The sequence below is a fragment of the Martes martes genome (assembly GCF_963455335.1).
Source record: "Martes martes genome assembly, chromosome: 8".
In the NCBI taxonomy this organism is placed as follows: Eukaryota; Metazoa; Chordata; class Mammalia; order Carnivora; family Mustelidae; genus Martes; species Martes martes.
The window spans coordinates 72,009,447-72,022,960 of record NC_137895.1 but is presented as its reverse complement, the minus strand read 5'-3'; the positions used below and the strand labels follow the sequence as shown (position 1 = coordinate 72,022,960).

General features: G+C 39.5%; 1 protein-coding gene across 2 annotated transcripts in view; it reads right to left on the bottom strand.

Annotated features, from left to right (window-relative positions):
• Positions 1–13,514, bottom strand: part of GYS2 (glycogen synthase 2) — a 49,696-nt gene that overhangs the window by 31,322 nt on the left and 4,860 nt on the right. For both annotated transcript variants that reach the window (XM_080809951.1, XM_080809952.1), the window contains exons 2-4: positions 8,525–8,706; positions 4,579–4,770; positions 1,949–2,131 (exon numbers count right to left, since the gene is read on the bottom strand). In XM_080809951.1, coding sequence (XP_080666077.1) covers positions 1,949–2,131; positions 4,579–4,770; positions 8,525–8,706 — 557 coding nt within the window. The remainder of the gene's footprint in view (positions 1–1,948; positions 2,132–4,578; positions 4,771–8,524; positions 8,707–13,514) is intronic.

Below are 13,514 nucleotides of genomic sequence, written 5' to 3'. Positions count from 1 at the left end.
CTTCTGTTGAACTTTTAAAAGCATTTCATGCATATAACTCATTGTTCTTATATAACATCCAGATTCTAAACCTACTGTGATCATGGGGTGGGGGGATATGCTGTAGAAAATGATCATGGGGGCCTTTTCTGTGAAAAATGATTATGACTTTCACTCAAAATCTAGTTCCTAACTACATTTGATCTACGAGTTTCCCCGCTGGGCAGGATATTTTACTAGCAAGGTGGACTGGGGCTGACTAAGCTCATATATTTCAACCAGAGAAGAGCTTTAAGTTGGGGAGATACATTGTGAAGATAGTAAGGTATAAATATTTGAAGATAGTACATTGTAAATATTGACCTTTGAGCCAAAGGATAAAATTGTAATATGTAACTAGACACTATAATCGTTTGTTATTTATTTATTTTAAAGATTTTATTTATTTATTTGACAGAGAGAGAGATCACAAGTAGGCAGAGAGGCAGGCAGAGAGAGGGGGAGAAGCAGGCTCCCCGCGGAGCAGAGAGCCCAATGCGGGGCTCGATCCCAGGACCCTGAGGTCATGACCCGAGCCGAAGGCAGAGGCTTAACCCACTGAGCCACCCAGGCGCCCCGATCATTTGTTATTTAAAAAACAGCTAATAATATCTGGTGAATTTTATTAGTTGTTTTTATTCATTGTTACCATATTATGGTCTTAGGTATTCTGAAGTGAAATATTTGATGTGCCTCTCCAATATTTTCTCTTTCACAAAAAAATCAAAGTCTGCTCTTTTCTGGGAAACAAAGTTGCTGAGCCTATCACAGATCACTGGTTTGGCCTTATTAGTTTACCATTATCATACGCCGTTAGGAAATTTCCCTGATCTGATTTCCGAATTCCTTGGTGACTTTATTTTAAACGTATATCTTATGTTTACAATTTGACATTTAGGTTAGGCTGAACTTTTTATAGGAAAGCTCTCTTTAGGACCACACACTGCTTTGCAAATGTTGAAGTTTGTTAGAAAGAACTTTCTTTCACTCAAAGGGTCTTTGGGATAGTAGGACCTCTTTCCACTATTATTATCTAAGTGTTCATGTTTTATACACACACACACACAGTCACACATGAACATATTCTGTTTCTAGAATCCTAGAACTTTTTTTAAACTGGGAAATTCTTTAGAAATCAACTTTCCAACTTCCTCATTTTCCTGATAGTAAATGGAACCCTCAAATGCTAAGCTAATTTGATTGTCAGTATGGGTACCAAATCTGTAAAACCCTGACTTTCTGGTACTCAAATGCTTTGTTGGTGTTACTGACATGATGATATAAAAGATACATTTTTATTAATCTGATTTAACTTTCAGCAAATAAATGAAAAAGTCAAAACTGAATGACTTTGGTCATAGAGTTCGGCAGTCTTCTAAGATAAGGGAACCCGACTCTTTGGTCACCAAGGACCCACATCCCTGTTTTAAATAGCTGTCTTATTCGACCCCTACACTGACTCTACCTACACCTCAAAGTTACAAGAGAAATCTGACCATGTTTTCATTTGAAGGAGAGAGGGAGCCCCACAGGGCAAGTTGTATGTCGAGAAGTCTTGGTCTGTAGCTGCCACTCAGGGTGACATGTGAACCCAGCTCCACACGGTGTTTCCTCAGCTTTAGGATACACAGGAGTGCAACCCCCTTCCACCCACCATGCCTCTTTGGATCTTGGATCTTGGATCGGTTACTGCAAAGTAGACACACATCCGGTCTGTCACCGCTATGCTCTACTGCACTCTGACAAAGTTAAACCACAACAACTCTCTGTCACTTCAGGGGAGGCTTTGTCATGAATGTTGATTAGTTAAAAGGGCATTTCTGCCATCTGGCTGGCAGATGAAATGAAAAGATCAATACTCCTCATCCTTCAGCGTCAAGGATCAGAAAAGAAAGGTGGTGGGGGTCAGGGGAGAGGGAGGACTCTTTACCTTATCAAGATGGTTGTAGAAATCAATGTTTGCTGCACAGAGATACCTCCCAAGCAGTGTGGCGTGAGTGGTAAATATTGTAGCGATGGGAAGTTTCCGAGCTCGAGAAAGGACCAGTCCAGTTCCTGCCTGCCATTCATGGAACTGGGCGATGACATGCTTGCCATCTGCATGATCTGTCACCTACATCAGAAAAGAAGCATTGAGAACAGTTGCTGGCAAAGCTTGATCTTGATCGTGGCCCACAGGTGAAGGAAAGTTATCGTTTGTGCCTGTAAATTTTAGCAAAATCTAAAGAGAGGTAAGCATGAAGTATGCAGATTTAGAAAGCAGAATTGTTTTATTTTTTTTAAATTTATTTATTTGTTAGAGAGAGAGAGAGCAAGCGAGCACAGGCAGACAGAGTGGTAGGCAGAGGCAGAGGGAGAAGCAGGCTCCCCGCCAAGCAAGGAGCCCGATGTGGGACTCGATCCCAGGACGCTGGGATCATGACCTGAGCCGAAGGCAGCCGCTTAACCAACTGAGCCACCCAGGCGTCCCGAAAGCAGAATTGTTTTATTAGATTTACTGCATCCTCCTAAAGCCCATATACTTGTATGACATAATCCCCTCTTTCAGGAAGGGATCAGACTTACTTTTGTAGCTACAGGGGGCGCCTCATAGAACAAATGCACAGTAGGCACTCCATAAATATTCATCGAATGGACAAATGAATAATAGCAATAACACCCTTGAAGATATCACTGAGCAGCTGATCAAGGGGGACTACCCACTTACAAGCTTCTTTTGAAATAAATAATACATGACTTCCTGTTTTAAGTCAGTCTTATTTGGATCTTCTGCAATTGAAGTCAAAACCACTTTAACATATTATTTTAAGAATACGGAACTGGGAAGAAAGAGGCGAATAACTTGCTTGGAAGCAAATCCTAATTTAGTCACACGCTGAGGACGCAGTTCTAATCTGGGTCTAGTTCTAAACCCAGGCAGGGGGTCAGTTTCCTTGCCTTTAAGTTACCTTGTTTCACTCTTCCAGAAATTAAGTATTTACATTCCACTCCCCTTATGACAGCTTGTTCCCTCAGTGTGGGAATAGAATTGATCATGCAATAACACGTGCATTCAAGGAGTCTGAGCAGAGGACTGGGAAATCAAGAGTTCACCCAAGAAGGCAGTTCTCACACTTGGAGGACGTCAGTGTCACCTGGAACGCTGGTCAAGTAGAGACATCTGGGTCCCTTTACCAGGTAATCTAATTCTGGGCTGGGGGCAAGAGTTTGCATGTCTTACAAGTTTGCAGGTGATGCTGCTGCTGGTGGTCCATGGAAATACTCTTTGAGAACCACTGACTTAGTCTAGAACCTTTGTAGTTTAAAGTACTTTTTCTTCAAAAAGTTTTTCATGGTAATTAACAAGTGCACAGACCGGTAGCAGCCAAGACGTAACTACAGAAACAAGGCTTGCTCAGGAGCCCTGGGCTGTTAATGTCTTTATTTGCCCTTTGAATCAAAGAAAATGTCTGTTTCTGTAACAGTTTTAATTTAGAGAACACTGGGGCTCTCACTTTCTTGCTTCTCTCCTCTCTAGTTCCCTTTAACAGAAAGGATGAGAGAGCATGGACACACACACACACACACACACACACACACACACACAGGCTGGCCTCAGCCCCAAGGGCCCTGGCTCAAGGAAGCAGTTTGCATAGGAAGGGTTGGTTCCACCAACTGATGCTACAACAAGACTGCTTGTTGTCATTAGGCCAGATCTCTTCAGCACCCTCACCCTGCTCTCCTAATTCTGTCGCCAACACAAAGCAGTGGGACTGCCCCTCCACCTTCCCCTTCACTTCAAGGCAGCGTTTCATGGCTGCTGGAATAAGACTGCACCAGTAAGAAAGGCTGGTCAAGGGGATGCGCTGCCAGCAGTTCTGTGATTTGTCCTCAGACTACACCCTCACTTTGCTAGAAATGCTCTTCCCTCACCATCTGATGTTTAAGTTAAGGACAATCATTTTGATGTAATGCAAGGAATGCAGAGAAATCCTCCTTTGAGAACTGATGAGAGGGCGGGCTTGGTTCATTTCACAAGGATAGATATCTAATGTTCTTGGGGTCTTTGGGGGTTTGGGAAAGTTGGTTTTTGGGGGGTGGATATTTCACTTCTACAGATCCTTAGCAACTGCTGAGATCACTTCAGCCTTTAGAAAATGATGAAAATACCTAAAAGCCACTGCGGTTGCCCAAGTACTCATGCATAAACAAAACCAAATATTTCAAGCTATTTTCTACTCCCATAAGTCTAGAATTCAGGTCTTTAGTGCATGATATATACTGTTTTTTGCTTGTATATATATTACCATCTATGTATCAGGGAATATAATTGGTTGTTTCATACACATCATTCTATTTAAATCTGACATGAGGTATATATTGATAAGCACGATATTAACCTGTTCCAAGAGCTAGGATTTAGAGGAAGACTGAACATTTTCTCAGATTCTTTTGAAATGTATTAGGACAATCACAAAGGCATCATCTCCTTTAGCATAACCTAAAAACCATGGGGTCATTGCTGAGCACAGAGCACAATTATGTTCCTCATCTGTTGTATGACTATACAATAAACTATACCTCTTTTAAGAACCAGGCGGTTAAAGATCCGAATATTAGCATATCGTTGGCTTCTCGGTCATGGTAAGGGATGCCGACACTGCAGGCTTCCCAGAGGTCACCCTTCCACCTGTCCAGGTTCCAGGCTGAATAGCCTATGTCAAAGAGCACCACGTAAGGACTCCCTTCTATCAGCCACCTTCCAAAGTGCACCTGCCGTGTAAAGAACACAGAGCTTTGCAGTAATACCAGGCAATGCAAGGGAAAAAACAGTGTATGTGCTTAGAGCATATAAACTTTATTTAGAATTCAACAGCGGACTATGCAAGCTATACAGGAAACTGTAGTGGTAACACAAAACATCTGATATTTGAGCCTGAACATGGAATGAGCTTGCATCTAGTCACCTAAACCTCCAAGTTCTTATCCTTCAGTAAATTCGGCCATTCAAAAATGAAGTATCTAGATTTTATAACCTCTGTCCTTTTTAAAAAGATTTTTATTTATTTGAGAGAGGGAGCATGAGAGAGTGAGAGAGGCAGCCCAAGGGTGGGGTAAAGGGAACAGGAGAAGCAGGCTCCTGGCTGAGCAGGGAGCCAGACGGAGGACTTGATCCCAGGACCCCAGGATCATGACCTGAGCCAAAGGCGAACCTTCAGTCTACTGAGCCACCCAGGTGCCCCAATCTTTGTCCTTCTTTTTCTTATTCCTCTCCTGTGATCTAGAGCTCATGGTTTTAAGATTTAATATCATGCATGTTTTTATGATAGAGCTGTAAGATAAACTGCTCTGTATCTTTGATTTGTATTGGATATAATGTCTACAGTGTCACTTATTTTACTTTATGTAACTGGACTATATTTCACGCTAGAAAAATTCATTTCTATAAACAAATGTATATGATTTCTCTCATTCCTCCTATCAGAAAAAAAAAAAGTGACACAAAGTGTTTCCCAACATGGGCACTGCCAGGTGTCTTAACTAAATATATTGCCCAAGTTACTTTATCTCTTTAATCTAACAGCTCAAAGTCTAATCCTCTTACATTCTTCAAATTGAATTCTTTTATTCCTGTTTTTTCTTGTACAAGTTCTAATGTTTTAGCTATATCGTTTTTTTTCCCCAATTGTAATTATATAATCACTTGTATATCCAAGTTTTAACTTTCTTTTTGGCTTCTACAGTAATTTACTCATTCTTTTGTCTTGACTTTTAATTAGGTTTATTCTCCAATTACATGGTATGCAACTCCATAAGTCACTTCAAATCCTTCTTGGAAGTTGCCAAAAGCTAAGGGCTTCTCATTGGTATCTGGGCCTCTCTACTAAACTGAATATGTCTGCATTGTTTAGTTATTGACCCAGTGACTCTACCCAAGGCTGACTTTGGGGAGCTTGATAGCCCATTTTTGGTCATCATTCTCTTCCACAGGGCTCAGAAATATATAGTGATATCTCTCCCATCTAGCCTTGGACAACTCTGAAAGACCCCATTATCTGTTGATTGCTTTCATTGTAATTAGTAAGTATCATGGCACTCTTCCCTTTCCAGACTGAGTTTTCCTTTTCAGTTGTTTTCTCCTTAGGACATGCATTGATTTATGTATTCATTCAATGAATAGTTACTAACTGCCTAATGTATGACATATGATACAGTGAGCTGAAATCATGGAGAAATATTGACACTGGAGAATGTAAGCTAGCTTGTTTTGACTTCCAGTGAGTTCTTGGCTATGATACGGAAATATTCTTACATCAGAAATCCATTTAGAACTTTAAGACCAGTCATACTGCTATGATTTGCATCTCTGTTTCTTTCATGAGAGCTTCAAACACAAGCCCCTTCCAAAATCTCACTCTTTCATCCCAGTAGTACAACATGCATCTCTTTCTTACTTTCTTAGGTTCTCTATGCTACACTCACTATGATAGGTTTCCCTGGTGCCCTCTGGGACCTCAAGTTCCCTTCAGTCAAATCTTCTGCATCTTAGGCTTTGCATAGACCTTGTAGACACTGTTACTCACATGGACATCTCAATGAAGACTTCTCATGTTTTCACCCCAGAAACTATATTCCTGGGGTGAGTATAAAGAAAGTTTGGATTTTTAAAAAAATATTTTTATTTATTTATTTGACACAGAGAGAGACAGTGAGAGATGGAATACAAGTAGGGGGAGTGGGAGAAGGAGAAGCAGGCCTCCCGCAGAGCAAGGAGCCTGATATGGGGCTCGATCCCAGGACCCTGCGATCATGACCTGAGCCGAAGGCAGACGCTCAACCACTGAGCCACCCAGGCACCCTGAAAGTTTAGATCTTTTAAAATCACACTGAAACTTATTTGTGTATAAAGACATCTTTGAAATTTATGTTACCCAAATACACTACTTTTCCTTGTCCTGTTAATCATCTGGCTACTTTTCGACCTTTTTCTGGGCAACTTCAAAATCCAATTTTTTATCCTACAGAGTTAACCTCATAGTTTTCTGACTTTATTGACTTCAAAGAACTTCATGTCCATGACATTCCAGCCACACAAGCTCATGGCTACACTGTTATCCCTGTTAAAATGGAAACTTTTCCTTCTCTGAAATATTCAGCCTGAGCATTCTGTTACTTGACCACAATATCTATACCTCTACTTCTCTCACTCTGTTTCTCCCAGCATAAATATTCCTTTTTCTGTCATCAAGACCTCTAGTTTTTGGAATCCTCCACTTTTTCCTACATCATTGCCTCCTTTCTGGCTTTGCTTCCTTTCCTATCCATTTCAAATGCAACTGTTCATCAATTCAACCATTAATTCAGTCAGTCACATAATCATACTTAATGATCCTTTTTCTTCATAGAAAAATCTTATTGCCACAACTTCTGTACCTTTTCCTCACCATTCACTCATTCCCCAATCCACTGTAATCTGATTTAACCTTCTTCTTCCTCAAGGCTGTATTTAGCAAGACTACCATGAATGACCTGAATGTTGCTAACCCCAGCTGAGATTGGTTAAACCTTTCATTGACTTAATCCCTCCTTCATACTTGAAACTCTCTCCTCCCTTGTTTTGACCTATTGCTATTGTGATGGCAACAGATTAAGACACAAACCTAGTGGCTTAAAACAACACAAATTTATGATCTTTCAGGTTTGGGAGTCAGTAATCTGAAATAGGTCTTTGGGGATAAAATCAACATGTTGGCAGAGTTGTAGTCCATCTGTAGGCTCTAGGGGAATCTGTTTCCTGGTCTTTTCCAGCTTCTAGAGGTTACAGGCATTTCTTGGCTTGTGACCTCTTCGTCTGTCTTCAAAGCTCATCAGGCCAACCTCTACTTCCATTGGCACATCTTCTTTCTGATTCTAACTCTACTGCCTCTCTTTTATAAAGACCCCTGTGATTCCATCGAGCCCACCTAGATAACCCAGGAGAATCTCCCCACCTCATGATCCAAATCTACCAAATCCTTTTGTTATATAAGCTAACCTATTCACAGATTCTGAAGATTAGGATTTGCACACCCTTGATTCTATATCACTAGCTGTGTTTGTACTTGTGCAACCTCTGAGTTCTTTTTTTCTTTTTTTTTTTTTTTAAACATAGATGTTCTAACATGTTGACATTCCCAAAGGTTTGGCTCAAAACATTTGCTCTTTGTCTATAAACTTCCACTGAATACTGTTATCAACACCAATAATTTCAACTACAATTTAAACACAAATGACTTTCCCCAAAACACGTCTATCCTCTACCTTCTGCTGAGCTCCAAACCTATTATCCTATTAGACATTTCCTGATGGTTTTTATAAGGTGCCTCAAATGTAACCTATTTCCAGTCAAATTCATCCTCTTTCTCACAAACCTGCTCCTTTTCCCTAGGTAGGTAGTCTTTTCCTGTGAGTTCATGTGAATGGTGGTCTGTTCTCCCATAACAGTCTGCTAGTCCTGCCGAGTGAAGTTTCAGTCAGTATCCCTTACCTGGCAGCCATGTTTATTCATTGTGTCCACTGCTTTTCTAACAGCATCATTTATAGGTTCACACTGTTCTACCTGAGTCTTCATATTATGCTCGAAATACGGTCCAATCAGAAAATAATTGTCTCCCCATTCATCTGCTGTGGTTTTGGCCTTCGTCTGAATCACAGTATAGATGCCACCAACTGTTAAAAAGAAAAAGTTCCGTTTATCATTCAGGTTAGTATTTCATTATAAGTGATGAAGGCATGGAAATGAGTTCTCATTTTTAAGTTAGCATTTAGGATTTATCAAGTACAAGGGTTTCTTTAACTTTCTAGAAGAAATTTTTTAAAGGACACTAACAAATAGTTACTATTTGGTTCAGTTCATGCATTTCATAGAGCAGCAGGTTGGCAGCAGCTGAGAAATACAAATATTTCCAGGAAATCTGAAGAGATGATCAGAAGAAAGCAGAACTTGACCTAAATTAAAGCTCTATCTGCACTAAAGTTTCAAAGTGGGTTCCAACAGCCGTTGTCAGGACACACACCCTCAGCAACTGTAATTACCTTTTACTCCTTCTCCTACACTGCTCCAGAGGGGTGTAGTGTACGTCCAAGTAACAGCCACTGTTGAAATTATGAATAAAACTTTCAAGCTAAAGAGCCACTTACCTTGGAAGGTACCCCACAAGTTACCTTTTGACAAGGGAAAAGAAATGATAGATTTTGAGGGGGGAATGCTTGGCCCAACCCTCATGTCAAGCCCAATGATTCACATTCATATTTTCTTTTTTTTTAAGATTTTATTTATTTATTTGAGAGGAAGAGATATCAAGAGAGAAAGCATGGAGGAGAGGGAGAAGCAGGCTCCTGGCTGAGCAGGGAGCCCGATGTGGGACTCGATCCCAAGACCCTGGAATCATGACCTGAGCCAAAGGCAGATGTTTAATGACTGAGCAACTGAGGCACCCTCGCATACATATTTTCATGCGGTGTTTCATTTCCCCTCTGGCATTGCTGCCATGACTATTAAAACACAAAGTCAAAAATTATGTGCACCCTAGGATCCAGAATATTGTTCTTGGAAATAAGAAGAGTGTCAAAAATATGTGTATTGGGTTATTTATGGAAGCATTATAATGGTGAAAAATTGGGAACAACTAAATTGAACTAGTTAAATCAACCTGTCTAAGGCTCAGTTAGCTCATTTGTTCAGCAGAGATTAAATATTAACCTAGCTTGGAGGCAAAAGGGAGGTTGTAACAGCAATATCAAAGACTAAGGCTCAATGAGTTATAGTATTCGAGTAAGTACTTAAAAGGGTGAAGAAATTAGGCAAGCAGTTATGGAGAACTTTTTAGGCAAAGACATGAGTTAGAGCCAAGGCCCTAAGTTGAGAGCACAGTGGACAAGGAGAGAAAAATAGGCATTCAAAAGGGAAGGTTTGAGATGCAGAAACTAGGCAGGAGGAATAGGGAGGACCAAGCAGAAGACCTTCAGTAAACTCAGGCAGGATATCTTGTGCTGGCTCTAAGCGATCATCTCGTATGAGAATATGAAGCAGTCTGAACCAATTTCTTGAATAGTACTCTGTCCATGAGCTATAGGTGAGGAAACAACTCAAGAAAGCTGTGTGAGGGCGCCTGGGTGGCTCAGTGGGTTAAGCCTCTGCCTTCAGCTAGGGTCATGATCTTAGGGTCCTGGGATCGAGCTCTGCATCGGGCTCTCTGCTGGGCAGGGAGCCTGCTTCCCTCTGTCTCCCTTTCTGCCTGCCTCTCTGCCTACTTGTGATCTCTGTCTGTCAAATAAATAAATAAAATCTTAAAAAAAAAAATGCTCTGTGAAATCCCAGAGCCAACACAAATCCTGGCACCAATCTTCAGCTCTACTTCCTAGAGTGATTTTATTACTTGTATATTTTTTTTAAAGGTTTCTATTTTTACTCCAGTTTTTGTAAGTTATTTCAATTAATCAGGATATAGGGTTCGATAGCAATTGTATCTCTTAAATTGTTTCTGTAATTTAGACTTTAAATGATAAATCTTTTTAAATTAACATATAATGTATTATTTGCCCCAGAGGTACATAAATGATAAATCTTATCAATAGTCACAATCTAGGGCCAAAAGGTAGAATTTGCCATCTGCAAATTTTTCTTTAAGCTGAGCCACTCAAAATATACTTTTTGGTGAACTACCTTTTAAGATGAGACACAGAATGCAAATGTTGGTACTGTTATATAAATACCAATAGGATTCATTAACTCATAAAAGGGTAGCGCTAATAGAATTCCCAACTTGTAATTATTTCATGCAAACAGTTTTCACATTAGCCTACATAAACTTCTTGTCTTTAAGAACTCCATGTCTAAGAAAAGACTTCATGGCTACAGAAAATGTAAAGAAATTTAGAACCGTCACTTGAACGAAGAACGATAAGAACTTTCAATCACAACTCAGGTAGCAGATGACGAAAATAGCATGGGACACATGAAGATGATCTGTAAACCCTGCACGTAGAGGCTTCCAGAAAAGACCAGAAGAGAAATGATTCAATTAATCAATCAGCAATAAATCTGAGGCTACATAAATTGAAGCCAGAATCAAGTATGCTTAAATAGTTCTCCAAATTCCGGAAAATGTCATGAACTGTCAAAACCATTTGTTAAGAAAACAAATTTAGAGAAAAAAATTGCAAAAACAACTAAGAATTTTTTTCTTTAAAGTGTATGAGCCACATCTTAGCAATGTATTTATATACATTTAAGTTTTATTCATACTCACGATCCATAAAAACACAAAATTTTCAAATAATTTCTTCTATAGACTTATTTCCTTCACATTCTTCTTATAAAGGGGCTGTGTTATTGGGTTCTGATGGCACGCATTTATTTTTGCTTTATTCACATTTCTATTTTAAAACTCTTTTATTTGCAACTATGTATCTTGCCCAGAGATCTTAGGACATCCTTGTTTGTTAGACTATGTGTTTCAAATTCAAATACACTAGGGCAAATGCAAACACATTTTTATTTGTTAAAGGACCAAAAGGAGAAGAGAAATTCTTTACTCAAAAAAAAAAAAAAAAAAAGATTAGATGTGGGAATTGAGATGCAAAATTAAACATTGTTAGTTAATTTGCTGTTTCTTTTTCCCATTTGAGGCCTTCAATCTTGATAGAAATAGTCACCAAGTAACCTTAGGGGGTTCATAAATACTATGGCTATGCTCTTTCAGTGTATCAGGAATAAAAACATAAAATTTAAAAAAAAAAATAGTCAATCCCATATTGGTAGAGACCTAATGGTAAATGAATCATTGCCCCCTAGACTACTTCATGTACAGTCTTTCCATGGGGAGGTCATCTTACCACTATTTCATATGCTCAAGGTCCATTGTAACTTCTCTCTATCTCCCCATATTTGTATTTCCCTCAGCCTTTACTTTGTCTAGATACCACATTTACCCAAAACGCCTCTCCTGGCATGTTATTTATAGGTGAGTGTGATGGCAAAGAAATAGAGTCATTCCTATTTTCAAATTTGGACTACATTCCAGAGGTTCCCCAACACATATTTTTGATGATTTATTGTTTTACCGGTGTAGGTCATTGAATTACATTGAATTGACTTACCCTTCACTTTCAAACATGTACTTTGTATTTTATTGATCTATATTTTACTGAAACAACATGGGAGCTATCTTTTGTGTGAGGGCAAAGTATCAGGCCTTTCATAAGAAAGAAAAGATGAGGTCCTATGGCATATGCCATGGAGATAGCTAAAACCCCAAGTTTTCATATAGAAACACTGCTGATGTTGCTAAAATTGGGACTCCAAAGTAGTATGGAATGTGAACACCAGCCAAAGTGTGTATATATATGTGTGTGTATATATATGTGTGTGCATATACATATATTGTATATTATTATGCTCTCTATATATGATATATAATAAGGATATACATTTGACCCTTGAACAAGGGATGGTTGGGTTGCCAATCTCCCATGCAATCAAAAATCAAAATATAACTTTTGAATCCCCAAAAACTTTACTACTAACAGCCTGTTGATCTGAAACCTTACTGATAACATAAACAATTAACCTATATTTGTATGCTATATGTATTTTACACTCTCCTCTTACAATAAAACAAGCTAGTAAAAGAAAATATTGTTCAAAAATGTCCTAATGTAGAGAAAATACATTTACAGTACTGTATTTATTGAAAAAGTCTGCATATAAGTGGACCCATGCACTCAAAATTGTGTTGTTCAAGTATCAACTGTATTTTATATATAAACTGGGACAATCTTCATTACTTTTAAAAATGTTTAAAAGTTACAGAATTGGGGGGTGCCTGGGTGGCTCAGTGGGTTAAGCCTCTGCCTTTGGCTCAGGTCATGATCCCAGGATCCTGGGATCGAGCCCCACATCGAGATCTCTGCTCAGTGGGAAGCCTGCTTCCCTTCCTCTCTCTCTGCCTGCCTCTCTGCCTGCTTATGATTTCTCTCTGCCAAATAAATAAATAAAATCTTAAAAAAATAAAAAATTAAAAAAAATTAAAGTTCCAGCATTGGGAAGTTATATGACTTCAGTATACAGAGCTACTAATCTGGCCTTCTCATCTCAAGACAGCTGCAGAACAAGGGTAGTCATTCTACAGTTAGACATCCTTCTCTGAGGCATCAAACCCGCTGGGAAAGATGACCATGGTCAACAAATGTTGATGGGTCCGGAGCTTTGCTGGGTCTGCGGCTTCAAAATGAAGCATCAGCAGTCTTGGGCAGTGGGAGATGACAGCTTGGAGCAAGCCAATAGCTATCCCCACCCCAACTGTACCACAATGGTAAATGCAAATGTTCTTGACAGGAGGGGGCTCAGACAGGGTCATCTGGATGAAAAGGAAGTGAGGACACAGGGCTCCTCTTGAAGCTGTGGATGTGCAGAGCATAGTGTTTGCGTGGATTGTGTTTCTTGTGGTGAGGCTCGGGATGCCACTGATACGGCC